This window comes from Aethalodelphis obliquidens, unplaced genomic scaffold, assembly GCF_003676395.1.
Source record: "Aethalodelphis obliquidens isolate GAN/ISIS:26980383/991018 unplaced genomic scaffold, ASM367639v1 scaffold36, whole genome shotgun sequence".
In the NCBI taxonomy this organism is placed as follows: Eukaryota; Metazoa; Chordata; class Mammalia; order Artiodactyla; family Delphinidae; genus Aethalodelphis; species Aethalodelphis obliquidens.
This window is the reverse complement of record NW_020837980.1, coordinates 3,805,596-3,833,425: the sequence shown is the minus strand read 5'-3', so window position 1 is coordinate 3,833,425 and position 27,830 is coordinate 3,805,596. Positions and strand designations below refer to the sequence as shown.

General features: G+C 40.7%; 1 protein-coding gene across 1 annotated transcript in view; it reads right to left on the bottom strand.

Moving 5' to 3' along the window:
* TMTC1 (transmembrane O-mannosyltransferase targeting cadherins 1) overlaps nucleotides 1–27,830 on the bottom strand; it is a 259,841-nt gene that overhangs the window by 41,998 nt on the left and 190,013 nt on the right. The window contains exons 11-12 of the mRNA XM_027129326.1: nucleotides 25,633–25,746; nucleotides 10,893–11,036 (exon numbers count right to left, since the gene is read on the bottom strand). Coding sequence (XP_026985127.1) covers nucleotides 10,893–11,036; nucleotides 25,633–25,746 — 258 coding nt within the window. The remainder of the gene's footprint in view (nucleotides 1–10,892; nucleotides 11,037–25,632; nucleotides 25,747–27,830) is intronic.

Below are 27,830 nucleotides of genomic sequence, written 5' to 3'. Positions count from 1 at the left end.
TTTCTGATCTTCCATTTACATTTCAGTAAAGAGATTAGAACCTTGGAGTCATGGTTGAAACCATAGATTCCTGCAGCTAGACAGCTTTACAGAATCACCTGGTCCTGTCTCTTATTTTGAAGAGAAGGAAACTGAGTCTCAAGGAGGTTGAATATTGCCTGAAACTGTTCAACAGCAGGAATAGAAAATGCGTTGCCTCCTTCTGATGTATTATTAACTTTATACTAAGAAGATGAGCTTCAAATTGAAGTGAGGAATTATACCCCTGGACTAGTAATAATTAATAATAACTAAGGCTTATTTCATCTTTATTGGGGGCTAGGAACTACGTTAAGTACTTACACGCATTCTCCTGTTTAGGACTCATGGAGGACCTGGTTACTAGTACTATTTTTACTTTATAAGTGAGTGATTGGAGCCATTGCAAGATCCAGTTGTTCTCCCAGGTCACACACTGCTATGTGGTAGAGCTGAGATCCAAACTCACTAAGCTCCACGACTCCTATTCCCGAAGACAGCATGGGGAGACAGCGCGGCTGCGGGATGTAACTGAATGGATGGCTCTAGAGGTCCCACTTCACAGCTCGTGTCACATGACCTCCCTCACTGTCCCTGCATCTGTAACAGGGGAGTAAAGGTGCCTGCCCTCCACAAACACTCAGTGGGCAGGTTCATGAGACGTGAGGAGGTGCTTTGTAATTTGTCATTCAAGTGTTACTGTCCTTTTCACTTGGAGGAGGAGAGGTGGCAGAAAGGTTGAGGGCAGTCAGCCCTGCAGTGGTGGCACCACAGGAAAGCACCAGGGTGGGCCCTGTACGACGGAGGGAGGTTGGCAGAATTAGTAAGGAGTCAGCAAGAAGGGAGGGAGCCTTAAAGCCTCCTTCACCTCCCCAAGGTGCTTCCTGGGACAGACCCCCGCAGGCCACAGGCAAGCGTGAGTCAGAGTGGACACAGACAACATGCATATTTCTCTTTCTGTCTTTGGTATTTCTCCTCCTGGTCTACACAGAGCATTTTTAGATTTGAAAGTTTTTTGAGGCTCTCTAACAACTTACATTCTGAATTTAGCCTGTGTCAGGGCAAAGCTGATCTCCTACTGGGTTTGTGATTAAAAAGTTGATATGCCTGGTTCTCTAAAGTAAGACAATGTACGCAAGAAGAAATTTCCAGTGAAACATGCATTTCTAGTATTCTTTTAATTGATTTGTACCTTCTTTAAGCTATGAGTCAAGAGTTGTTCCAAGTCATTCCCCAGCACAGGAGCTTAAGGGCACTAGATTGCAAATGAGTCCAGGAAAGATTATGAGAGTTAAAGGGGTGGGAAAATGATTTTTGGGACAGGAAAGACCACTGAAAACTCCTATACTTGACAAAGCAGTCTGGTCTGTTTAATTATCCTCTGTCAGAAATATTTATGCAAGGAAAGAAAACGATGACCTTCCAATGCCTTCAAGAGCGTAAAATTAAAGCTTGCTCTCCCTGACAGTACTTCCTGTGCAGAGCTGTCTTCTGGCCTCAGGAGTGTTTATTGCAGCCATCACAGCAAAAGCAAGGATTGAGAAAATGGACCCTTCCTTCTTCCTTGCAAACCACACTATGGATTTAAAACAACTCACTCATGCTCAAATCATTGGTAAACACAGCATGACTGAGAAGAGTTTTGGTGGGGGAGAGTTACTTACAAAAATATTTTAATAATTAGCAATCTGTTTAGATACAAATAACTCCCAAATCTTGAGGAAGTAGGTAAACGTTCTCATCATTCCCTAGATAATTCAGTTTTGTACAGACATGGAATATAAGATGATGAAATGCAAATGAAACAATATTTTGGGTGAACTAGAAGAGCTGTTACTTTAAAACCTCTGTAATATTCTCTCAAATGTAGTTTGCATGTTTCTATTTCTCAAACAGTGACCAGGGGTCAGTTTGGCTGGGTGTCTGGGTTTATACAGTGTGGGGAGCAGCAGAAAATAAGGAAGAAAGTGGCAGGATTACGGGAAGTCCTGAATGTTCATACGTTTGGACTGTATGTGTGTATGTGATGGAGAATCAATGACATTTAGAGGGAGGGAGGAAGAAGAGTAGATATTGGAAATGGAAAAGAAACAATGTGTTATAATACAAAAATGAAATAAAGAGCTTCAAAAACAGTGGGAGGCCAACAGGATCATATTCTTCACTTCAGAGAAATCATGGGGGAGTGAGAGCCCAGAGAACCTTTGGAATTCACAGCTGATATTTAGAGAGCAGCTCCACCAGAGGCTGAATGAACAGGTGGGGGGGGAAGGAGAAGCACCAAGTGGCAATCGTTCTTCTCACCAATTTGATCAGAGAAAGGAAGGAGTGAGGAGAACCACTTGAGGGAGTAGCTGAACGGAGACGTTCCCCAGGGGAATGTGGGGCATGTGGAAGTTTGTGCAATGGGAAGAATCTGAAGACCTAAGAGAATGCCCATGATAATGGACAGGGAAAGGTAGAGAAAGAGAATCAAGAACACATGTGGATTTTACACTAATGACTAATGGCTAAAATAAAAGAGACTGACGACACCAGATGTTAGTGAGGATGCTAAGCAAGTGGATCTCTCACCAGTGTTGATGGAGTGAAAAGCGGTACAGTTACTTTGGAGAACTGTTTATTTGGCAGGTTCTTAAAACATTAAAGATACATCTACCCACAATTCTATTCCTAGGTATTTATCCCAGAATACTAAACATACAAACCTATAAACAAACCAAGTATCTACCCACAGGAAAATGGATAAACAAATTACAGCATATTTACACAGTGAAATACTACTCATCAGTTAAAAAAAAACATGTAACATGCAACAACATGGATAAGACTCAAAAAAATCATGCTACAGAAAATATCCAGATGCCAAAAAAGTATATGTAATGTTCACCTTTAAATGAAGTTCTATGACAAGCTAAAACTAGCTTCTGGTGAAAAAATTTGAACAATGATTGCCTCCGGGGAGGGAGAAATTTACTGGAAAGAGGCATGAGGGGTCTTTCTGGGGTGAAATGTTCTCTATGTTATTTTGGGGGTAATTACAACAGTATATAAAATTGCCAAAACTCATTGTACTAAACACTAAAGATTGTGCACTTTTGCATTTAATTATGCCTCAGTTTTAAAAAACCACATAACCGGGCTTCCCTGGTGGCGCAGTGGTTGAGAGTCCGCCTGCCGATGCAGGGGACATGGTTTCGTGCCCTGGTCCGGGAAGATCCCACATGCCGTGGAGCGGCTGGGCCCGTAAGCCATGGCCGCTGAGCCTGCACGTCCGGAGCCTGTGCTCCGCAACGGGAGAGGCCGCAACAGTGAGAGGCCTGCGTACTGCAAAAAACAAAAAAAAACAAAAAAAGCAAAAACCCCCCCACATAACCACAGGTGTGAGCACTAGGCTTATTAGGGAGGCAAGACAACCCTTCCTCCCTTGGAAGAACAAAAGAGGAGGACATCTAGGAATATGTAAGAAATGAGGTAGGAAGAAGGGAAGCTGCAAAAATTAACCTTAAATGACTTGAATATTCTTAGTAAAAGTAAAGGATTATGTCATCTCCTGGGTGTGTGCATAGGCACTGAGGAGGGGAACAAAGGATACTTATATTAGGAAAACAGAAAATATTTGGGAGGTATTATAAGACCGTAAGGGATGAATTTCTAATAGCTCTAACTCCTGATCCTGCTTTTCCCCCACAATGCTGTCTTCAGAGTTTTGTAAGGGCCCCATCAGACTCAGATGTATGTTTTTACCTCCAACACTTGAGAGATTGGATGAGGGTCTAGGACACACATACAGAGACACCGCATCTTGGAGCGGGGGCAGTGCAGTGAAAGATAATGTTAGATTACATATAAAAATAAAATTAGTTATTACAGTGGTCTTCAGTCTCTCAAAGCTTGACACTACCTAACAAATCTTGTCCTTGAGTATTTATTTAATTGGGGGAGGGAGTGATTAGGGAAAAAGGCCTAAAGTGGTTCCCGGGGTGGGGAGAGGAGTGATAATGAGAAAAAGTTGAGAACTATTGGTCTGCCTACAAAATGCAGGCAATGGGGGCGGGTACCTTGAGTTGGAGGCACCGTTGAGCAAGTAAATGATGGTCAAGGTGTGAGTCTAAGCTGATGTCACATACATTAATGAAATAGATCAGATAACTGAGAGATGGGATTACACATTATACACATAAAAATCAGAACAGAGGTTCTAACAATGGTAAAGAGCAGGGCCACTAGGAATGAGGGAGTAAGAGGGAAATAACATTTGTCCCAGAAGGGAGTCATGTCAACGTCAAGGTCTTAAAGGGAGAGACAATGTGAGCACAGAGGGAGCTTGGAGGTGGCAGGTTGTTATCCCACGACCCCTTCCAAGGGTCAGAAGGAGTGACAGAAAGGGGAAGGGAAGGGTGGGAAGAGGTTAGTAAGTGAAGGGCAAAGAGGAACCTTTCAGAATTCAGGCACTAGGGAATGAAAAGGTGTGCCTAATTAAAAAGCCCATGGCATGGCCATGTCGGTGAATGGTCAAGGTAGAGCAGAAGTGGCAGGCCCTGGAGGGAAGGCAGCAGAGGAACTGGGTGATGGATGCAACCAAATTCACTAAAGGTTGCAGAGTCCCTGAGGACAACAGGAGAATGTACAAGGCTGTGACATGGCCCTGATGAGGATGGAGATGGTGGCAATGAGCTGCTGGACTGGGCTTCAAAAGAGCTGGAGAAGAAGACCTGGAGAGAGACAGGTGTGAACTACATAAAGACCCCGAGGAGAAATTGCAATGGAGTTAAGACTACAGATAAGTAAGACTGGAGGTAACCTGGATGTTGACAGGTCACCATGGGAGTGGGGGTGGGAGAAGGATTTTATTCCAAGAGGAGGATGCAGAAGTTGCCCACCCAAAGTTGACATCCTAATGTGGTGAGAACGACCTCAAAAAGTTGTTCTTTATCCAGTGGGCTGGCATTTTGGATTCTCTGGGGTTTCAGGTAAAAGGTAGAGAAAGGGGAGAACTGCTATCTTGAGTGTATAAACTTCCTTTTTATGAAATAAAAGGCAGTGTGGCTAATGCCAAAACTATAAGGAAATTTATCCCAAACATTGAAATTTATTTCAGAGCTAATGGTTACCCTTTTTTCCACATCCTTTTATTCTTTAGAAATTCAATTTTCTAAAGGATTCACCTAAAGAAAATAAAATGTATATTGTTATCAAACTCATCTGCTAAATAGCTCAATTTTGGAAATTCTATTTCATTTTCTTCTGACTTTTGATTATAAGATTTATTGTAACACCCATATAACACCCATATCCTATTATGTGAATAGAAGATAATTTTGGCAATGGGAGGGACAATACAATTCTTTAAAATGAAAATATGCTGTTTCAGTAGCAAATACCAGACACTGTTTTACCCAAGCAGTCACAGAAGCATTTTCCCATGCCCTGAATTAAAGTATTCTATTATGTTCTCTTGAGCCATCAGGGATTTCTGCTCTTTCATCCATAAAAACTGTATGCTAATCTTGCCTATTTTCTTTTACATTTTAGGTTCCAAGCAAAGCCAACAATAATTAATATCAACTAAGAATGCTGGCATGGAAAGCTGTTATCAATCTGTCACACTGTAAACGTGCTGTACAGAATCATAACAGATTAGCTTCAAAGTCCAGGGAAATGGTCATGAAAGAGGTCAAATATATTTGGATAAGAGTCAGTGACATGCACTGCTGTGAACAGGTCTAAAGCTCTCTGTCATATAACTCCAAGAATTCAAATGGAATTTGTCCTCAGTGCTCTAAGGTTTCTGGGATGCTCTGACAGAATCACATCTTATTTAGAGTTTCTGGTCTGGACAAAAACTCATTTCTCTCAAAGTCAAGGTCATTAATAAAGGTCTGTGCTGTCCAGTACAGCAGCCACTAACCACATGTGGCTATTGAACACTTGAAATATGACTAGTCTCAGGTATGCTGTATGTGTAAAACATACACTGGATTTCAAATATTAATTGTAAAAAAGAATGTATACTATCCCATTAATATTTTTACATGTTCAATTTAAAAATTAATTTTCATATTAATTATGTTAAAATGATAATATTTTGAATATACTGGGGTTAAATAAAATACATTATTAATATTAATTTCACCTTTTTATGTTTTAAAATATGGCTACCTGAAAAATTTAAATTATAGATTCTGGCTGTCATTGTATTTCTGTTGGGCAGGGCTGCTCTGGGCTGTATCTCAGTTTTGAGATGAGCCACAAGGAGGCAGTAGAGTGTGGTGATTAAGGGCAAGGGTACTTGGACAGAAAGTTTGAGGTTCAATTCCCACAAACTCTATTTCCTCACTAAGGGACCTTGACACCTAACTTACCTTCTCCAAATTTTAGTTTCTCATTTATAAAAGAGGAAAAGTGATAGTGTCCTTCACTCAGGGATGATCAAATCTAAACTCATATCTAAGGAGATCACCTGGGTTCTTAGAAGGAGCATGAAGTTCTAGGTTACAAAAACGAACACAATTTTTAAAAGTTAGCTGCCTAACGAGATATAGATACGGTATAAAACTTAAATAGTAAAACGGATCAAATAAAAACATATTTAAACTATTCTTATCCTCTTTATGCCTTTGACCCATTGCCAGTTAGAGCAGAAAGGAAAGCAGATCCGACGTGGAGTAAACGTGGATTAGTTCTGCTGTTTTCTGGGTCACCTCTCTCTGCTACTAAAGGACATAATGGAAACAAACCTTACTGTTTCCTGATTAAAAAAACAGGACGTTCCTTCCTCCCAAAAGGAAATCACATGCCATTTAATAGCTAAATATTAAGTAATTTTTGGATTGGAGAGTTATTTGGGCAGCATGGGTATTGGAAAGTGAATAGGACAGGGCAGGCAATCAATCCTGGGTCAGCAGAGCTTGGGCCAAGGTCACGTGAAATCTCTAAACCTTGGTTTCTTCATCTGTAAAATGGGGATGAGGATGAGAATGCCTCTCACAGTAGTTTTAAAGATTAAATTAAATTATGGATATAAAACCCACTTGTCTGTAAACTGGAAAATATTACATAAATATTAGCTACTATCATGATTTTATTCTACTGGATTCTAAGACTCATCTACACGGATGGAGCCACTTTGCTCTCTGTTTAATGTGAAAGAGCAGAAGGTAAACAAGGGTGACTTTGTACCTGGCACTTAACCTTGGTTCCTATTCTTGGTTCCTATTCTTCCCTATCTAAAAGAGTCATTGGGAGGCCTTTATTATTATTATTATTATTATTTGCTGTACGCGGGCCTCTCACTGTTGTAGCCTCTCCCGTTGCGGAGCACAGGCTCCGGACGCGCAGGCTCAGCGGCCATGACTCACGGGCCCAGCCGCTCCGCGGCATGTGGGATCTTCCCGGACCGGGGCCCGAACCCGTGTCCCCTGCATTGGCAGGCGGACTCTCAACCACTGCGCCACCAGGGAAGCCCCGGCCTTTATTATTTTTTTAAAAAAAGCACTCAGAGTCTTATACAAATGTGGAGCGTTTTTGGTTTGGATAATCATTGAGTTGATTTTACTGAAAAAGAGAAAAATCTTATGTTGAGTATCTAGGAGCCCCACCTACTGTGAAAAGTAGCCATTGTTATGTTCCAAAAAATATTTCCTTGTATTCTTAACTCACATACACTAATTCAAGGTATTCAAGGTAATAGTCAGAGGCAATAATATGTGAATTGAAAGAGGAAGGCTGCAGTATGCATCTCTCGTTCAGGTCTGGGCAAGATGAAATTTAAAAGAATCTCTGCCACCATTTCCAAGTAGAGCCACATTCAGCACAGTGTGATAATCACAACTGTAGGATATCATTCCTAACAAGAACTCTCATTTTGTATCCAGGCCATCAAAGCTGGTTTCTTTGCTAAAAAAAAAAATACTCATCTGTACTATTTTTGAAATCAGTACTATATAATGCTGGTATCCCAAAAGACATGAACAGGATTTATCCACCCATTAAGTTATTTGGGCTCTAAGCTGGACACATACAGATGCAACAATGACTTTTAAAAATGAGTCCTTAGAACTTCACATAAATAAATAAGACCTCATAAAAATAGTAGAGTAAAATAAAAGCACCCTATTGACCTGTAAACAGTTATCTACAATAACTAGAACACATTTTCCCCAGAGCTTTTGATTTGCTCTTATTTTTAAAGAGAACGTACTAGTGCTAAAAGGCTTTTCTGTCACAGTGTGTACTTCTTCATTTACTTGTTTTTCATCACTCTCAATTTGTATAAAATTTTAACAAGCTATCTAATTTTTTTTTTTTTTTGGCCACACGGCATGTGGGATCTTAGATCTCCGAGAACAGGGATCGAACCCGTGCCCCCTGCAGTGGAAGTGCAGAATCCTAACCGTTGGACCACCAGGGAATTCCCTAAACTGTCTAATTAAAAAAAATTTATTAAGTTCATTGAGTTTTTGCTGATTTATACTTTTATTTTTTTCATTTTAACTGTACTTTCCTTGCATTTCCTTACTTTGGTAGCGTGTTCCCTTGATTTTGTGCTCCAGTATGTGGATAAAGCCGTTCTTAAACAAAACTTCAGACTTGGGATGGCACCTATCACCTTCTGTGATGTTAGACTATTCTGTGATTACTTTCCCCAATGCTTCTGTTCAAATGGGATTAAATAAGAACATGCATTAACACATGTGCACACTAAGAAAAAGGACTAATATCTCTATGCATATGTAAAATTCAAGGAGTGGGAGGGAGATGCAAGAGGGAGGGATACGGGGATATTATGTATACATATAGCTGATTCACTTTGTTATACAGCAGAAACTAACGCAACATTGTAAAGCAATTAAACTCCAATAAAGATGTTTAAAAAAATAAATACAAAAAAAATACAATAAAATTCAAGGAGTAAAAAATAACGTGAAGAAGGTGCATCCACTGAGGTACTGTGGCAATTAAGCCCATCCTGTTAGGGAGAGGATCAAAGAACAAAGCAAACCATTAGCCCTAAAGGTACCAAATGTGCTCTGTGAAGTTCAGAGACAAGGAAACCAATTCAGTAAGTGTGTGGATAGTCAGCAACCTAAGAAGCACAGATAAATGCATCACTACTCTCTGATGCTAACCATGTTCACCCTTTTATTCCCATTTCTGATGTCTTCAATCTTTTTTTTTTTAACATCTTTATTGGAGTATAATTGCTTTACAATGGTGTGTTAGTTTCTGCTTTATAACAAAGTGAATCAGCTATACATATACATATATCCCCATATCTCTTCCCTCTTGCATCTCCCTCCCTCCCACCCTCCCTATCCCACCCCTCTAGGTGGTCACAAAGCACCGAGCTGATCTCCCTGTGCTATGCAACTGCTTCCCACGAGCTATTTTACATTTGGTAGTGTATATATGTCCATGCCACTCTCTCACTTCGTCCCAGCTTACCCTTCCCCCTTCCTGTGTCCTCAAGTTCATTCTCTATATCTGCGTCTTTATTCCTGTCCTGCTCCTAGGTTCTTCAGAGCTTTTTTTTCTTTTTTTAAGATTCCATATATATGTGTTAGCATACAGTATTTGTTTTTCTCGTTCTGACTTACTTCACTCTGTATGACAGACTCTAGGTCCATCCACCTCACTACAAAACCCTCAATTTCGTTTCTTTTTATGGCTGAGTAATATTCCATTGTATATATGTGCCACATCTTCTTTATCCATTCACCTGTCGATGGACACTTAGGTTGCTTCTATGTCCTGGCTATTGTAAATAGAGCTGCAATGAACATTGTGGTACATGACTCTTTTTGAATTATGGTTTTCTCAGGGTATATGCCCAGTAGTGGGATTGCTGGGTCGTATGGTAGTTCTATTTTTAGTGTTTTAAGGAACCTCCATACTGTTCTCCATAGTGGCTGTATCAATTTACATTCCCACCAACAGCACAAGAGGGTTCCCTTTTCTCCACACCCTGTCCAGCATTTATTGTTTGTAGATTTTTAGATGATGGCCATTCTGACTGGTGTGAGGTGATACCTCATTGTAGTTTTGATTTGCATTTCTCTAATGTCAATCTGTTTTTTAAAGCATAGAAGTTAAATTCCATATCCACCACCATTTCCACTATCATTATCGCCACTACTACCACTAACATTGCCATCACCAACTCGCCTAGACTTTATATTAATAAAAATACAAGATGCAAAAGTACCCCTTTGTCTTCAGGGAGACTAACTGCACTATCAGTCTTTTCCAGGGCAGTGAGTGAAAAGCAAACACCAGTGATTATGCCTGGGATGTCTTCCGAGAGCAAGAGTCACCGTTGCTAATTCCAAGAAAGCCCAGTTTGTTTCTTACCTATAGCACCACCTGCGCATGAGCTGTGGTTATGCTCACCTTTAGAGCTTGCTGCTTTTCCTAGACCAGCACTTTTCCCAAGTATATTCATGAAATTCTTGGGAAATGCCTACCAAAAATGATTGACTTTGGGAAATGCTGTATTCCATACTCCCTTCTTGAATATTCACAGGGCATTTAGCATATTAAAGATTCTTGCAATAAAGGAACTATCTTTGCTTAATTCAGCATTTCCTAAGTTTATTTGTCCATGTAGCCATTCCGTCTTCCCAGCCCTCTACAGACAACCTATGAACATCTCCCAGAACTAATACTTCCAGAGAGACACTCTGGGAAATACTCTTTTTGATTGATAAGGGATAGAATTAATTCAGATGAATATTGCATCCTCCCAAAACTTGAAAACCCTAACTATTCTGCCCTAGGAAGAGGAGATAACACCACAACCAAATGAGTGTTGAAAAGGAAAGGATTTCTTGAAACTACGAGGTCTTCTGATCAAAGGTACACGTTCTACTTACCTAAGGAGATTCCCAAGATTGAAAAGAGCCCGGTTGTGCTGTGGATTTAGCTGGAGAGCCCTCTGATAGTACATCTTTGCCTCTGCTGTGTCTCTGGTCAGTGTTCCAAGGTTGTTCAGGGCACTTGCATGGCGCGGATACAACCTGAACAATTAGAAATATTAAGCCATGATTGTTCAAAAACTTCAAAGTTGGTCACAATTTGCTTGTTCTTCACAGCCCACTCCTCGCCCCAGGTATGCCACAACAAAAATGAAACACTGAATTCTTCCTTTATTTTAATGGTATGTCTATGTCACATCTTAACAGTCAACCGTTTGTGCACCTGCAGGCAAATAAACATGGCAGGAAAGCAAGTAATTGACACATGATGGCATAATTAAATTACTCCCAAAGAGTGCAAAAATAAATAGTATGCAAATCTACCGGGGTTGAATAAATTTAGCTTGGAGCCTACAGTTACTTTCAACTTCCTTTGACTGAAAATCCTCATTGCCACCGGTGCTGACTTTCTGGCCTAGCGGGACTGCTGACTAGCTGCCTGTATAATGTCCACTATTTACACAAGATGTTGGGAGTTCCCTGGATGAGGGATCTTCATGAATATATTTGAATTGGAGCATCGGTAAAACCGCCATTATTGAGAAGGTGATACAAACGTCTCCCCATAAAAATAAACTTTCTCCCTCAAACGGCTCTCCACCTTGACTCTCCTATTCCATTTTGTCTCATTTCCCCGCTACTGTTATTTGACACCACCTGCTCTGATAGTGGCTGGGAATGAAAATCCTGACAAACACATAAAAATTTCAAAAGGCACAATGACGTGAAAACAGCGATCCTAATGTTCAAAAGCAAATGGAAAGGAGGACTGCGTACACATCAGCAAGGCAAATTTATGGTGATTAAGAAAGGAAGAGAATCAGTTCACTTCCTTAACTAGAAACTATGAGGAAGGCAAACCAGCCTGCTGCTGCACACACAGCTGAGTTGATTCTGCTGCGCTCAGAGCCGACACATTTAGTCGTCGAACAGGCTCACTCCATCTCTGTCACCCAGAGGATTTTGAATAAGCCTGTGGAGCTGGCTTTTAATGTAGGAAAGGCAAGATAATGCCCAAGTAATAAAAACAGGATCTGTACTTGTCAAGTCTCTTGACAATCAAATGCCATGCTTGCCCCCTCCCAGCCTGTTCTGTACCTTCTAAGAAGATCAATTTAATTTGGGGACAGAAGGGGTTCCTATTAAAAGGCCAAGGAAGACAAGCTGCATAGCTTTTTTTTTCTTTTTTAAATCTTTGCCTAACCCAGAGTTTCCTAAGCTTATTGGACCATGTAATCCTCCCTTCCTTACTGCCTTATAGGTCAGCTATTAGCATCCCTCAGTATTTTCAGGAAGACAATCTGTGTAATGCTCTTCCTGACTGATAAGGGATAGAATCAATTCAGATGAATGTTACGTCCTCCCAAGGCTTGAAAGCCCTAATTATTCACAATAATTCTGTAGGCTGTTGGGAGAGATACATTATGAGAGAAAGTTGGGAAAAAACACACACACACAACGTGTTTGCTTCTTTCTAGTCACCTTTAATTAGCAAAGACAACCTGAGGGTACCTGGTACCAGTCCCTTAACACCCACCCTCACAGTTCCTGGGGTACACAAGTCCTTGGTGCTCTCTCATAGATGCATCTACAGGACATCAGAGCTAAGAGAAGATGCTCTCGTACCTGCCCACTCATTCCATGCCCAGAACAGCCTCCTGGGAAGTTGTGTCTAAGAATTGCTTTGGGAATGGTTACAGAGAGCATATCACAGCCAGGACTTTAATTCTTCCAATTAAAAAAAAATTTTGGATGTTGAGCAAAGCTCTCTGACTTCCAAAAGATTTAAGAGGGGGGTCCTGTGAACATGGTGAGAACAGTTCTTATTTTTTCTCTGAAGACAAACAGCAAGAGAAAGCATCCTGGTGAAACTTGGTCTTTTCCTTATTTCTTTATAGGCTTTGGAGCCCTCAAAATAAATGTCTGAGGTGAAAGCACTAAATATGGGAAAGGACAGCCTAAATCCAATAAGAGCATCTACGATGGGCTCCCTGTCACGCAGTTGCCCTTTCCCGCTGCTTATCAGCCCACCTTTTTGGACTTCATCACCATCCCACTGCCATTTAAAGAAACGGCATGGGGACTTCCCTGGTGGCACAGTGGTTAAGAATTCGCCTGCCAACGGAGGGGACACGGGTTCAACCCCTGGTCCGGGAAGATACCACATGCCGCGGAGCAACTAAGCCCGTGCGCCACAACTTCTGAAGCCCACGCTCCACAACTACTGAAGCCTGTGTGCCTAGAGCCCGTGCTCCACAACAAGAGAAGCCAACGCAACGAGAAGCCCGCGCACCGCAACGAAGAGTAGCCCCTGCTCACCGCAACTAGAGAAAGCCCGCGCGCAGCAACGAAGACCCAACGCCGCCCAAAATAAAGAAATAAATAAATTTAAAGGAATGCATGTATTGACATAATACTTTCCAAGTTCACTGACTACAAAAATTTCTCTCTCTCTTTTTTTTTTCAAACCAGAAACAGAACATAAGTTCACAATGAACTCTCAAAAACAGAAACAAGCAGTGAGAAGGGAAGTAAAGAGAAACAAATATAAATACTACGAGGGAAAAAAAGGTCTTTAGCATGCCTTGTGCTCCAAGCTTAGGACAGGGCTTTGTGGTCGGGCACAGGCAGCGAAGAGGCTTTGTGTTAACAGAGTCCCAACCTGTCCAGGAAGGGGATTGCTGACATCTATAGTGATTTGCTGAATCTATTGCCACTCACAGCCCTCCACCTGGAAAACGTGTCATATTGTTTACTCCTGGTAATAGTAAAGATCTGCTAGCAACAGCCCCTCCCTCTGGGCATCTGATTAAGTTCACCTAATCATGAGCAAGCATTACATAATTTATGAAACAAAGCTGAATTTCATAAAAGAGATTCTTTAAGCAGGTCAAGAAAAAATTATCACTTTTAATTTTGATTTTTATATAGATGTAGACATTTTCTTAAAACATATACTCTTCTCTTGTTTACTGAAGACCTATGCAAGGACGGAACTTATTTTTGTGTGTTTACTTTTTAAATAAACTTGTTTAAATGAGCTTGGGTCTAATTCAACCCTGAGGGCTCCAAGAGGGGAATTCTCTATTAGAAAGATGAATAATTTAAGAGATGTCTATGTTGCTACATCAATTGTCAGGATAAATTAAGTGTGTCTTGACTTTGACGCCTACAGGTATGTTTTACAAAAGTTCTGGTAGTGATTATTCCCTTCCCCATGTAAAGAACCTTGACAAAAGCTTCACTGAAAGGGAGAAGAGTGGTAATTTTCAGGCCTGTTTTTTTAGTTTGTTTGTTTGTTTTTGCGGAATGCGGGCCTCACACTGTTGTGGCCTCTCCCGTTGCGGAGCACAGGCTCTGGACGCGCAGGCTCAGCGGCCGTGGCTCACGGGCCCAGCCGCTCCGCGGCATGTGGGATCTTCCCAGACCGGGGCACGAACCCATGTCCCCTGCATCAGCAGGCGGACTCTCAACCACTGTGCCACCAGGGAAGCCCCAGGCCTGTTTTTTTAAGACCAGTGTGAACAGCCACTGGATTTTCTTTCTCAGTCTTACTCAACATTTATATTGTATATGGGGGCTCTCTCACTATTTCCTTATTATTATGTTTTAAAATTTCACTGAGTTAAATTTTTAAAATTTATTATAGGGAAAATGTATAATATCGTCAAACAGTTCTGGGGTATAAGAAAGTTTATTCTTTCTCTTTAAAAAAGAAATCTAGGCATAGAGATATAATTCTATGAGCTGAAGAGAATATTTTTCAAGTATTGTATGATTTATATTCTCAATTTATATTCTCTATGATTTATATTCCCATTTGAGCATTGAAGGGCTTCTTACTTTTTATCTGCTGGCCTTTCCTTAAGCAGAATTAATAAAGTAGGTAGTTAAGGACATTATTATTCTCCTCCATTCCCAGGCAACTTATCTCTGAAGCATGAATATCAGCAACATTAACAGGAAATCATCACTGTGAGGGAACAGTTGCCTAAGTGAAAAACAGAAGGCAGGAGCAAAAGAAAATGGGTCTAAAAAAACCTAGCATGTATTAGTGATACTTTACATTTTAGAGTGCTTTCCTATATACTATCTCATTTAACCTTCTAATTCTTCAAGTAGAATTATTGTACTATTTTAAAGTTGAGGAATGGGAGGATGGGAGAAATTAAAGAAAAAATAAATTACTTTTTTAAAAAAAGAAATATTTTCAGGAGTTGTGTTCTTAAATGTTAAAAGTCAGATGGTTCCTGTAAATCTATTTATTTTCCCAAACAATCCATGAGTCATTCAACCTTCAGCAAATAAATATACTGCTATCAATTAGACCTTCCATTCAGAATAATTTCCCTTTCTATCCTTGGGCCAGTCCATTCAGCTATGATCCTATACAAACTACTTCTCAGGGACAGAAGTGAAATAAAGTCAATACTCAGGAAACGTGGCTGAGATTCTTCTTCGCTGGGAAAACTTGTCTCCTGCCATACAAAATACTCACGGTATCTCTAAAAAGCACAGTATCATGGGAAGCTATTTGGAACTAACAACATCCAGTAAGTGTTTAAGGCACAGATACATGCTCTCCCATCTACTGTTCTTAAGCTTCAATCTCAACTAAAGATCCATAGAGATAAGATGGACTAAAGTTTAGTTTTATATTTTATGACTAAAGTTTAGTTTTATATTTTATTCAGTCATTTACTTTAAATTTTGTACAATCTGTTCAAAAGTTAAGAATTCTATTACTTTTTCATTATTAGAGTACCTTCTAAGGCATTTCATTGTTCAAGCAAGGCTGTATGTATCATGTGCTCCCCTTTGCAATTTCCTTTCAGAATATACACACCCTGATTTATTTATCTGATTTTCATTCCACACATTAATTTATTTGAGGTGAAGTATGCTAAGGTCAGACGTTTATTTTCTATTTTTTCTATTTCCTGTTGAGAAAAAAAAGAATCCAAAAGAAAAACATGACTGGGAAAAAATTTCAACCATGAGATCCAAATTTCACAGAACTAAAAAATACCCACAGTCAACTTCATTTCAGGAGTCAGCAGCAGCCGCAGCATATTTTCATTCATTCTAGTCCCTGCCATTTCTCAAGTGCCTGATTTTAAAATTTGAATCATCATGTCATTAAAGTGCACCAGAATGACATTGATCATTTACCAGTCTGCTTCTTTAATTGTCTGAAATCGCCATTAACACCCAGCAGCAAGTCTTGCCACTTTATTTTGGTACCGTACTCCTTCCCATCCATTAGACAGTCTTGGAAAAAAACCTCAAATGCAATTTAGGGAAGTATGACACACTCCAGTGAGGGGCCAACTAAATTATCTGATCTCTCACAATGGATGACCTCTAGTAGAGATCCAGGAGGACTCTGCCCAATTGATTTTTCAAAACAATTTAGAGTAAAACCATGCCCTCAGGAAATGACTCACTTTAAGTGGCTGAATTTTCCTGATTCCTGAGAATTTTCCTCTGGAGGTTGGGAAATGTATTGAATTAAATACTTCCTTGCACTTTTTTTTTTTTTTTTTGCGGTACGCAGGCCTCTCACTGTTGTGGCCTCTCCCGTTGCAGAGCAACAGGCTCCTGACGCGCAGACTCAGCGGCCATGGCTCACGGGCCTAGCCGCTCCACGGCATGTGGGATCTTCCCGGACCGGGGCACGAACCCGTGTCCCCTGCATCGGCAGCTGGACTCTCAACCATTGCGCCACCAGGGAAGCCCCTTCCTTGCTCTTTTAAATAGAAAATAGTGAACATATTTTACCTTTTCTCAAGGGCTTGGGGTGACCATGGTGAACTTTGGTTTTTGCGACAGATGAATGGGAAATTACTTTGGTGGAGTGGAAATATAACTGTGATTGGAGTCAGAAGCCATGGGTGACTTTCTTGCTGTGTGATTTTGAACTTATGTCTGTGTTTTAGTTGCTCTCTCTATAACAATAAGGTCCATAACATATTAATCCTCTGTGTGAACAAATAGGATGGTGGATATAAGATGTCCACCCTCATACCTGATACACTCCATACATTTGATGTTCTGGGGTTGGCTACAGGACCTCTGGGTGGGTGTACTTGGCTCTCTCCACAGCCCTAATGAACCCATGCCAGCAGGAAGCTGCCAGCTCTCTTTTCATGTGGATTTCTCATCCTCCAAAAAGTCATTCTCCTCACTGCTAAGGCCTCTGACTTGCTTCCATCAGTCAAAATAACCTCCATTATTTCTTCATCACTAACCCAATGCACACTCAGGTTGTCTTGCATCCATCCGTTTGTCCCACACCGCAGGTGCTCAGCTGTGAAGGACATCTGGCCTTCTTCATTTTAAGAATGTAGGAATGTTCCTTGTCAAGCACTCACTCCAACAAAGTCTGTCAATCTTTCATCATCTGAAGCAAATGATCCCCACAGGCACCAGAGCAATTTCCTCCAAGCCTTTCCGATACGCTCAACACCAAACGGAACTCCCGACACGCACAATTTTAAGAGCTACATCCAAGGTTGTAAGGAGATTCAAAGTCTTATGTAACAGATCAATGTGCTCATAGAATCTTTATTGTAATAACACTTCGCAGCATGGATAGCGCTCTGGCTGTTAGATTGACTTAGAAAAAAAAGACAGTGGTGGGTAGGAAGGGTGTGTCCATGTCTGCAGTTAATAAGTGCCAACCAAGGACATCATGAGGGGTGGGGAGGGAAAGGCGTGTGTATCCTGAAGATCCACCTCAGGAATTGGGGGTCACCACTGGCACGTAATGGGAATGGGCAGGAGCTAGGGGTGTTAAATGTGTGTAAGCATATTAGAGGGTGGAAACTGCAGTGGAGAAAAATGAAGCGAAGCAGAGGAACAGGGTATGCTGGGGTTGGCAGGGAGACCAGGCTAGGCCTCGCAGACAAGATGACATCACCTGAAGAGTCCTGAAGGGAGGGAGGGAAGCAGCCATTTAGAGAAGGAGCGGAAGTGTTCTGGGAAGAAGGAAGGACAAATACAGAGTCTCTGTAATAGGTGTGAATGAAAAATGTTCCCTGCCAGTATCAGTAAACAAAAGATGTTGCAGCCATCTAGCCATCACATTACAGCCACCCAGATGGTGAGCCCTGAGGGAACTCAGGATAGAAACAGGATGCCCACCATCTAGCAGTCGGCAGCTGCAGCCACCCCCAATGGTGCACCCCAAGGAGACTCAGGAAGAGAAAGCACAGGATACTGGCCCCAGATAGCTCAGGTGCATATCAAAGGAGTGATTTCAGTGAGCCCAGACTCTTGCATCTTCCCACACACAGAAAAGCACTAAATTCCTTAACTTGAGATAACTGGTTTTCTTTAATTAACAGTAATCTTTTGATGTTCTGACTACCTGGTCTGTGTTGCAAAAACCCTTATACATCCTGGATCCGTCCACTTGCTTCTTCGGAGCAGTCTCTCAGAGTTATCTGAGATGCTGTGTCTTGGGCTTAAGTTCTCAGTTTTGTCCCCGGAATAAAATGTAACTCTCAACTTTTAGGTCATGCATATTTTTTTCCAATTGCCATAAGAATGTGACGACTGGTGTGTGCCTGGAGCCCCGTCTGGCTGGAGCTGAGACAGCAAGTGGTGTAGTAGGAGGTAAGGTCTGAGAGGCAGCGGGACCAGATGGTGCAGGACGTGGAGACCACTGCACAGGGCCCTGATTCTCAGAGCAAGCAGAACGTTCTGAGCACAGGATTACTATGAACTTCCCTGTGGCTGCTGGGTTGAGAACAGACTGAAGGAGGGGAGGAAGGGGAAGTGAAAATGGGGGAAACCAGAGAACACTGCAGTAATCCAGGTGAGAGATGATGGGCAGTGGAGGTGGAGAGAAGTGGTCAGATTGGGGGTGTATTAATAACATTCACCGAGTTTATCATGGCCAGGTATTTAGACACTGCTTTACACCTTGTATGTGAATTATTCCAGCCCTATGAGGTAGGTAACACCACTCTTCTCATTTTAACAAAAAATCTAAATGATATTCTGTTGAACTGTCATATTTACTTATATAAGAAATCATCAATTAAGCCAGTGTAGTGGGTGCTGTCTTATACCACCCAGATACCCCTCAAGTCTGAGGCACTTGACAGCTCACAGCTGAGTTCTTCTCTGGGCATTGCTTTACCCGAGGCTACTCTTCTCTGCCTGGGGCCAGTGATTGGTTGATAGCGGGTATAAAGGTTCCATCTCTTTCATGACAACTCTGAGGGGCCACCCCATCTCCAGAGCTCTCTAAGGGCTCCTCTGAGCCCCTGCGAATGCACTGTATCTCTCCTTCCCCCTCTGCCCATCTTGCTTCCCTGGCGTTCCAGAGAGCACTCCTTAATGAACTTCCTGCTTGCTAATCTCTGCCTTGGATTTTGTTTCCTGGGGAACCGCAGTGAGGTTTTGAAGTGAAATGGTGGTTTAAGGCAGAAAAAAGAGAGAGCAGATGTTTTTGAATATAAATTATAGAACTTTCATTTTGAAATATAGTCCATAAGTATGGCCACAATATGACTAAAATTCTAGTTTTCCATATGAATTTCTAAATCAATTTCTTGGATTTAGTGAAAAAAGCTGCTAGACTTAATTAACACAAAATATACATAGCGAGAATATAATTTCATCAACAAAAAGGAACAAACATGATTTCAATTGTACTACCGGGAAGCGTATTTAGACATTTATAAATAAAAGTACCACACCAACGGAAGAACCCCTCTCCACTTGTTAAACTTGGTTAACAAATGGTATTGGAATTTTCAGTCTTTCCAGAAATATATGGCAGCTGGTATCTAAGGCCACCTGTAGTCATGAGAGTTATTTTAAATGTTCATTCAAAATAGCCTGGGTAAAGAAGGACTTCTTAAATAATCATTAAATCCTGATTTAAAAAAAAAGTTCAAACTCTACCAGTTTTATAGACAACATTTTTCAAAGGAATTATAATAATCTTATTGATATACTCAGGACATCAATGAGCAGTGGGTTCATTAGACATAGTTAGATTTCTTTACATTCTAACGATATGGCTTTCTTCAATAATCACTGTCTTATTACTTTCTTCTCCCACATACACTTATTATAGTCTAATGGAGTCTCTTTGTAGACTTTCAGTTATCCACACAGGAGGGAATACAAAGAATGAGAGCAGTGGGTACCGTTATCATGAAAAGTCTCTATTTTATGCATTAAAAAATTCCAATCAGAAAGATTTTAGCTTCTCCTTTCCCATGAGTTAGCCAATTAAATATCAATTGTAGACTTCTTTTGTACAGGAGTTTTAAAAGTACATTTCTTTCCTTTTAGTTATACCAATAAGAAGAGCCTGGTCAGGGACTTCAACCGCCCCCATGAACACAGTTTTCTTTCCCTTCAGATTTTCTATTTAAAACATCAACAGCAGATACATTAGGAGTGGACAAGGCCCCTCTAAGGATACCAAGGCTGCCCAAACACACCTGAGTTCCCTCAGGGCAGGGTAATGCATCTCCTACTCAATAGGACTTATGGGAGGGGGGACACCTTAGATGATTTCTGTGTATTTCATGTGAAACCATACCTGTGAGAAGAAAATAGCTATCTGGGTGACTGAGGATCACAGCCCTTTTATAAGGATGAAATCCTGCATGTGGCTGATATCCAACCACCAGGGGCGCATCAGCTAGTCTAGGTATGGCAGGGGCTTACTGTAGAGGCTGGAGGGAAAAGGACATCTAAGTGAACAAATGTTCGGTGAAACATGGGGCATTTTCCTGCTGACAGTGAAGAGACTTTGTTGACCCACCTGAACAAAGGTGAACTCTATTCTCATTCCCAGGTTCAGGGTTCTTGATGACCAGCCCGTATTAACCAACCAGTAATTGAGCCTTGCAAGAAATCTAATTATAAGATGAAAAACAATTTCCATGAGACTCTATCACCTATAATGAAGACTCTTTTAAAAGTCTCTTAATTGTGTCATCAGATTTGCAGATGTTCTCTGTTCTCTGTAAAACATATTGGTGGATGCCTATAACATAATAAACCTTCTCTATAAGCCTGGGCCCTTCTACTCCCTTAAGTTAAGCTACATGACTGCTAAGAGCCAGTTGTTCTTATTAACAGATTTATTCTAGTTGTTTATTGCAATTGCACAATATAATGAAATACCTTGCAAACTGATAAAATATAAAAGTAAAAAAGAGAGTTGTGATTTTTATGAAAACTAAAAAATACTCTGGAAATACTCAAAAAAGGGAAGTCACTCAAAAAAATTGCCGTTGAATTCGATGTAAGATTAATTGTAAAAGGCTGGAGGAGAAAAACCAGAAAAATATCAGATAGCCTGTACATTTTGATTCCACTTTAAAAATGATCACAACAGAAATGAACTGTGGTTGTATTTTTTGCAGATTCGAATCAGTAGACTCTTACCCAAAGAAAAAACTTGGTTTGACATTAGAAGACTTGGTGAATGGACATACACGTAAAATTTTAGGGTACAATAAAACATTCAAGAGTGCGCATGATTTGTTTTATGATTCTTCGCTTTTAACTGACTTTTTAAGGTAATCAACAAGCTACCGGCCAAGTACACATTCAATATCTTCTGCACTTTATTTGGGCAGGGCCACTATCTTTTCTTTTGGGCTTACTGAATGAGTCATTTCATGGGAGTTTCTGTATAGGAAGAGCTGAATGGCTGGGTGGATTTTCTGTTAGGGAACCATTGACCGAAACCGCCCACCCTGGCCAGGCACGTTAATAAGTGCTTGCATGAGTTGTCTCACAACAGGAGGTCCCGATAAGGAACACAGAGCTGCCACCAAAAACTAACCAGGAGAATTCAGGAGGGGCCGAAAGGAGGGAGGGAGGAGATGCCATAGTATGTCCTGCCCACCTCCCAGAAACCCTCATGCTAGAATCCACCTAGGCTGAGAGAGACGCACACCACCAGGAAGGACCCTGAGTCAGACCAAATATGGGCACAAACAAGATGATTGGCCAGAGACAACCTGGAAAGCTAACCCATTACCATAAAACCTGAGACTGCGAGCCACATGGCAGAGCAGTCCTCCTGGGTTCCCTTACCCTGCTGCCCTCTGCCCGGGCGCCCCTTCCCAATAAAGTTTTTTGCTTTGTCAGCACGTGTGTCTCCTCGGACTATTCATTTCTGAGTGTTAGACAAGAGCCCACTTCCGGACCTGGGAAGGGGCCCCTCTTCCAGTAACATTTCTACTCCCATCATACGCGGTGAAAATAGTAGAAACCTTGTAGAGAGTAACTCAATGGTCAGAAAGCTGTGAAGGCATATGGTAGCTCCACCAGTGGTGTTCTGATTTTCCAGCATAAACAATCCCAAACTTTTAACACCCCATTAGGTATAAATATGAGAGCCACTTCTCACAGAAAGGAAAGCTTACATTTGTGTTTATGGAGGATTTAAGGAAAGTATTCTGACAACTTTCTTTGATGATTTGGGTCTTAATCTGACTCGGTATCCTCAGCTGCAGCATTTTTCGGGGGAGATCTCCCTTGTACTACAGAAATATAATACCTGAGGTGCACCAAAATGGAGAAGTCAGTCAGTGGTATTTTTACATTTAAAAAATAGAATAAAGTTAAAAAGCAGAAGAATATTCGTGTCATATATAATTACCAATTTAATATAGTGTTATTTTTAGAACTGTAAGCCAGCCAAAAAGATATCGGCATAGATACAACCCTAATAACCAATATCACCATTGCCTTTGGAACCTATACAGTCATTACAACAGGAATGAATAACTGTTGGGGCTGATTTCAGATAATACCACCTTTAATCCTGCATTTCCCTAATCATTCTCTTTATTACTGTTGCAGACATGGAAAACATCAAGATACACCAAAGGTGAAGTAGGGTGGAGCAGTTGGGAGGGGAGGAATCCCTGTGTTAGCAACCTCCACAGAGAAGGAGTTATATTTAAGGAAGGGCAGTCTTCCAGTCACCTAGGATAAATAATCATCAAAATGATGAACAGTCCCAGTATTTTCCTTTTCTAACACAAAGAGTGACAATTTACTTAAATTAAAAAACAAAAAACACCACATCCATTGAAATTTCACCATGGAGGTATCCATAACAAAAATGATGATACTTTAAATCAGAACTATTTTGAGCCTGGTCTGAGATGCTGAAATATTTCACTAATTACTATGTAGTATATTCTTAGCTTTAATTGTCTTTACCCCATTTCTCAAGGACAAGTTTCTTCCACAAGGACAGTTGCTGAAGCAAATATTTACTTTTATTGACGGTGGAAGTCCCAACCAGCTACTGTAATTTTGTAAGCTCAGCTGGCGGAGAGGTTTGCTTAATTTACACCTTTTCCCCAAGCTGTGCCTTAAGGTCTGCCTTATTTTTCTGTTTGAACTTCACAGAAAATAGTCTGTTAGAATGAAACAAATTTTAAAAGATACTGATATACTTCCCTCCAACCAATATTTTTCAGGCAAACTTACTGCTCTTTTCTTCCCTTTAAGAATGCCACCTAAAATCATGAAACACTAATTAATTATTAAAGCCCAAACACGCTTTATTTGCTAAAATGTCCCTTGAAGGAACATGCCTTTTTAAAAAAATTTTTATTTTATATTGAGAATAGTTGATTAACAATGTTGGGTTAGTTTCAGGAGTACAGAAAAGTGATTCAGTTATACATATACAGATATCTATTCTTTTTCAAATTCTTTTTCCATTTAGGTTATTATTATTGAGCAGAGTTCCCTGTGCTATGCAATTGGTCCTTGTTGGTTATCCATTTTAAATATAGCTGTGTGTACATGTCACTCCCAAACTCCCAATCTATCCTTCCCCTCCAACCTTCCCCGTTGGTAACGATAAGTTTATTGCCTAGGTCTGTGAGTCTGTTTCTGTTTTGTAAATATGTTCATTTGTATCATTTTTTGGGGGGGCCGAGGGGGAACATGCCTTTTTAAAAATAACATTTCCTCATTTCAAAAGTAATACATGCTCATCGTGGAACTCTGAAGCACAGTAGAAAGTATAAAGAAAAAAATTAAACCATAATCTCAACAACCAGAGATAAGCACTGGAAATATCTGCATAAACTGGCTTACAGTGAAGAATATGATTCTTTATTAAATCTTTTTTTTTTTTTTTGCGGTACACGGGACTCTCACTGTTGTGGCCCCTCCCGCTGCGGAGCACAGGCTCCGGATGCTCAGGCCCAGCGGCCATGGCTCACGGGCCCAGCCGCTCCGCGGCATGTGGGATCCTCCCGGACTGGGTCACGAACCCGTGTTCCCTGCATCGGCAGGCGGACTCTCAACCACTGCGCCACCAGGGAAGCCCCTTTATTAAATCTTTAAAAATGTCTTCTATTTCTTAATAAAAACTTCTTTCCTCAATAGAAATCTTTGTTACAATTATTCCTCTTGAATTTATATTTCTTGTTATCTTTGGAAAAGTATTTAGCAGGGAACTTGATGTGTACAGTTTAAAATTTTTACCATACTGAATACTAAACAACAGGTCCTAAAGTCTAAAAGATTTGATTGATGAACAACGTACGTAGGTAGAACACTGTTCAAAAGGATAACTTTAAAAATTAGGTCAGTTACTTTAAGAATGACAATTTCAAACTAAGCTTTGAGACAATCCTTAGAGGGAACTTCAGTGAAATGTGTGATTTGTTTGGTACACATATTTTAGAGCACGTCCCAAAGTGAAACAGTAACCGAAAATTCAACCAAATGTGGGACATACTGCAGAGGCATGGAAACCTCTTTGAAAAACTCCTGTGAGCTTCACATTATTCAATAAAGGAGAGGATTTGCCCACATTGGGAGATTCCAAGGCTGTGTTTGCTTATCACGCCTCCACACGTTCCAGGTTAAATACATTTACTATCTGGGATCTCTTAGGGAAGACTACCTTGAAAGTCAGAGTTGCAATTTAAAAGAGTACCTAAGAGCAATGCAGACAGCTGCTGGTAACGCAGACCTTAAATTTGAATTTCCCTTAAAAGTCATCTCTAAAGCCATGTTTGGTATATTCTCTTTCAGTGGATGAGTATAAGGAGAGTGTCAGGGCTGTTCATATTTTAAATTAAAAAAAAATTTTAAAACATTAGAAAAGCATATACTGTATATATATATTTATGTATATACATACCTTATTAACATATTCCCAATACGGTAGTCAAGTGTCTCCTCATTTTCCTTCTCTTTAATACAATTATCAGAGTATTTTATTTTATACTCCAATGTCTTTATAGAAACCCTCTTAGATATTTATGTAAAGAGGGAAGCCTAAATTGGGAAGAATTCACTGGAGTAAATATCCTGAGAACTTACGAGTATGTTTTTGACAACCAACTCTTATTGGTCTGTATATGTGTATTCAACTGTGTCACTTCACTGCATAATGTGTAGCAATGGAAATTTTTACAAGAAAACACTAAAAGTTAAAAGCAAGGTAGACTTAGACTCAAACACTGAGCCCAAAGACTTGGAGTCCCAGATCTATACCATCTCCAAGGAGATGTTCACTGTCAAGAGAAACAAACAACCCCCCAAATACTGGGAGGGGTGAGTGAAATAACAAGGGCCTAAGAAACACAACAGCCGACACCCATCTGCTGCTTACTTGAGGGCCGTTCTGTAGTGGTAGATGGCTTCCCTGTTCCGACCCTGGTCCTTCAGGAAATTGGCGTAGTTGTAGTGAACCTTGGCATTGTGGGGCAGAGTCTGAACTCCAGACCTAAAAATTAATAAATTTTAAAAAATGAGTAACAAAGGGTACTGCTTAAGAATGTTGTCAGTTTCTTTCATGTTTTACTCACAGTTTCATGAACCTGTATTTGAAATGTCCATTGCATCCATCAAGGCCAAGTCTTCCAAAATTTGTGGATTATATGAGTTACTAAACATGTTTCTGTGGAAAACAGTGAAGGCTGTGCACAACTGTGCACAACTAAACAAACACGCTGACTGCACATGAAGCAGAGGTGGCAGGATGTGGTAAGAGATGAGTCTTTGGGGGAACAACCCAGCATGCTCAGGTTAATTCAGTTTTTTCCCTCCTTCCTTCATTTATAGCCTTCCTTTTTTTAAAAAAAAAAATTGAGATTGTCTATAAAAATACATCATTACAAGAGGGATGACTGTAGACTGACTTCCCTACTAAGGTTTACTGGAGATAAACGCTTCCCATGTAATAAACCAGGGCTAATTAAAAAAAAAATACAGGTATGATTATTCTACAAGTTGCAGATAAGGAAAGGAGGTTTTGCTCAGAAAGGTTAAAAACTTTGCTTAAGTGGTGAGTGTGTTAGTGTGCTCGAGCTGGTAAAACAGGATACCTGGGGGAGCCCCAGAGGGTAACACTGAAGCTTTGAAGATGACACAAGGAGGAAGACATGCTGTCGTTTGTAACTGCCTCACAAAGTCACCCTGCACGAGATCAGATAGCTGGTAACTGGCAGGGACGGGATTCTGACCCAAGGACTTTGCTCCTAGAGTCCCTGTTCCCTTACCTGCAAGGAGGTGGTGGCAGGGGTAGATGGGTTTGGGGGCTGTCTGGAAAGAAAACTCCTGGAACCTACATGGGTTAAATGCTGGAATGGGGGAGGTGATGACAGAGAGGAAGCAGAAAGGATAACAACCTAGTTTCCGGCAACTGAACTTTAAATGCCCTTCCTCTTCTAGGTGACATATTTTCATTTAATTTTTAATTCAAAGGTAAGAACACTAGGGGAACACCATACAAATTAAACCTGTTAGGATAATACGTCAGGGTATTGTAACCTTTGTTGAAATAACAGCCCCTTAACGTTATAAACCAAGAAAAAAAATGGTTTTTAATTCAAAAAGAAATAAATTAAAATGTTCAAAGGCAAAAAAAAAGCCCAGTCCTTTAGGACCAGCAAAGACTGTTCCACCTAAAATCCACTGGCCAAGTGCGTGAGGAACTCTCCAGAGGAGAGAATTTACAGGGAGTGTGGGCAGCTAGCAACCAACCCAAGGGCAGCATCATGTGACAGCAGCAGACTTCAACTTACACAGAGCTGTTATGGTGATGTCAAATGCACGGCAGTAGCTAGGATGTTTTGTTGTGTGTGGGGTGCGGCTGGAAACAGATGGGCTGTAAATCTGTATTAACAGCAGTTAGACCCCAGATCCTCTTCCCCACCAGGCACATCCAGGTGACTATTTCCTCTATTCTTTCCCCATCCCAGCAAAAGGCAGGACGTTTACTCTCTAGAAAAGTTGAATCAGAGAGATCAGGAACAACAGGTACAGTCGAGGGCCAGAAGAGCTGTACCTCCAAGGTAGATTAAGTGAAAATATATATTCTGAACAGTGGAATCTCCCTCACCCCATTATACCCATGTAAAACTCTGCATACTGGAAGCCAGGATTGGACTCCGCGGAGGAGATTGGAGGAATCCTCTCACTGGAAATCACTGACCCAAGACAAAAGATTTACAAATGCTGCCATTTGGATGCCAGTGAAATCATCAATCTCCTTCAATTACCTTATGGCGAAGCTCACCAGCTAACACACAAAGCTAGAATTTTAATATAACATTTCAAATGGACATTACCCAAAGTACATTAGGTCATGGGGGCAGGACCAAGTTCAGAGTGATAGTAATGGCTTTTTAAAAAATCCAATCTCTATACAGGAAAGTGTCTGATTTTTCTATGCAGAACTAAATAGTGCATGGTACAGGGAGATTTTAAAGTAACTTTGATTTCAGCATAGATATAACTGGTATATTTACTGGAATTGATCCTCCCTTCTGTGTGATTAGCATAGCTGCTCTACTATGTTTCACCCGA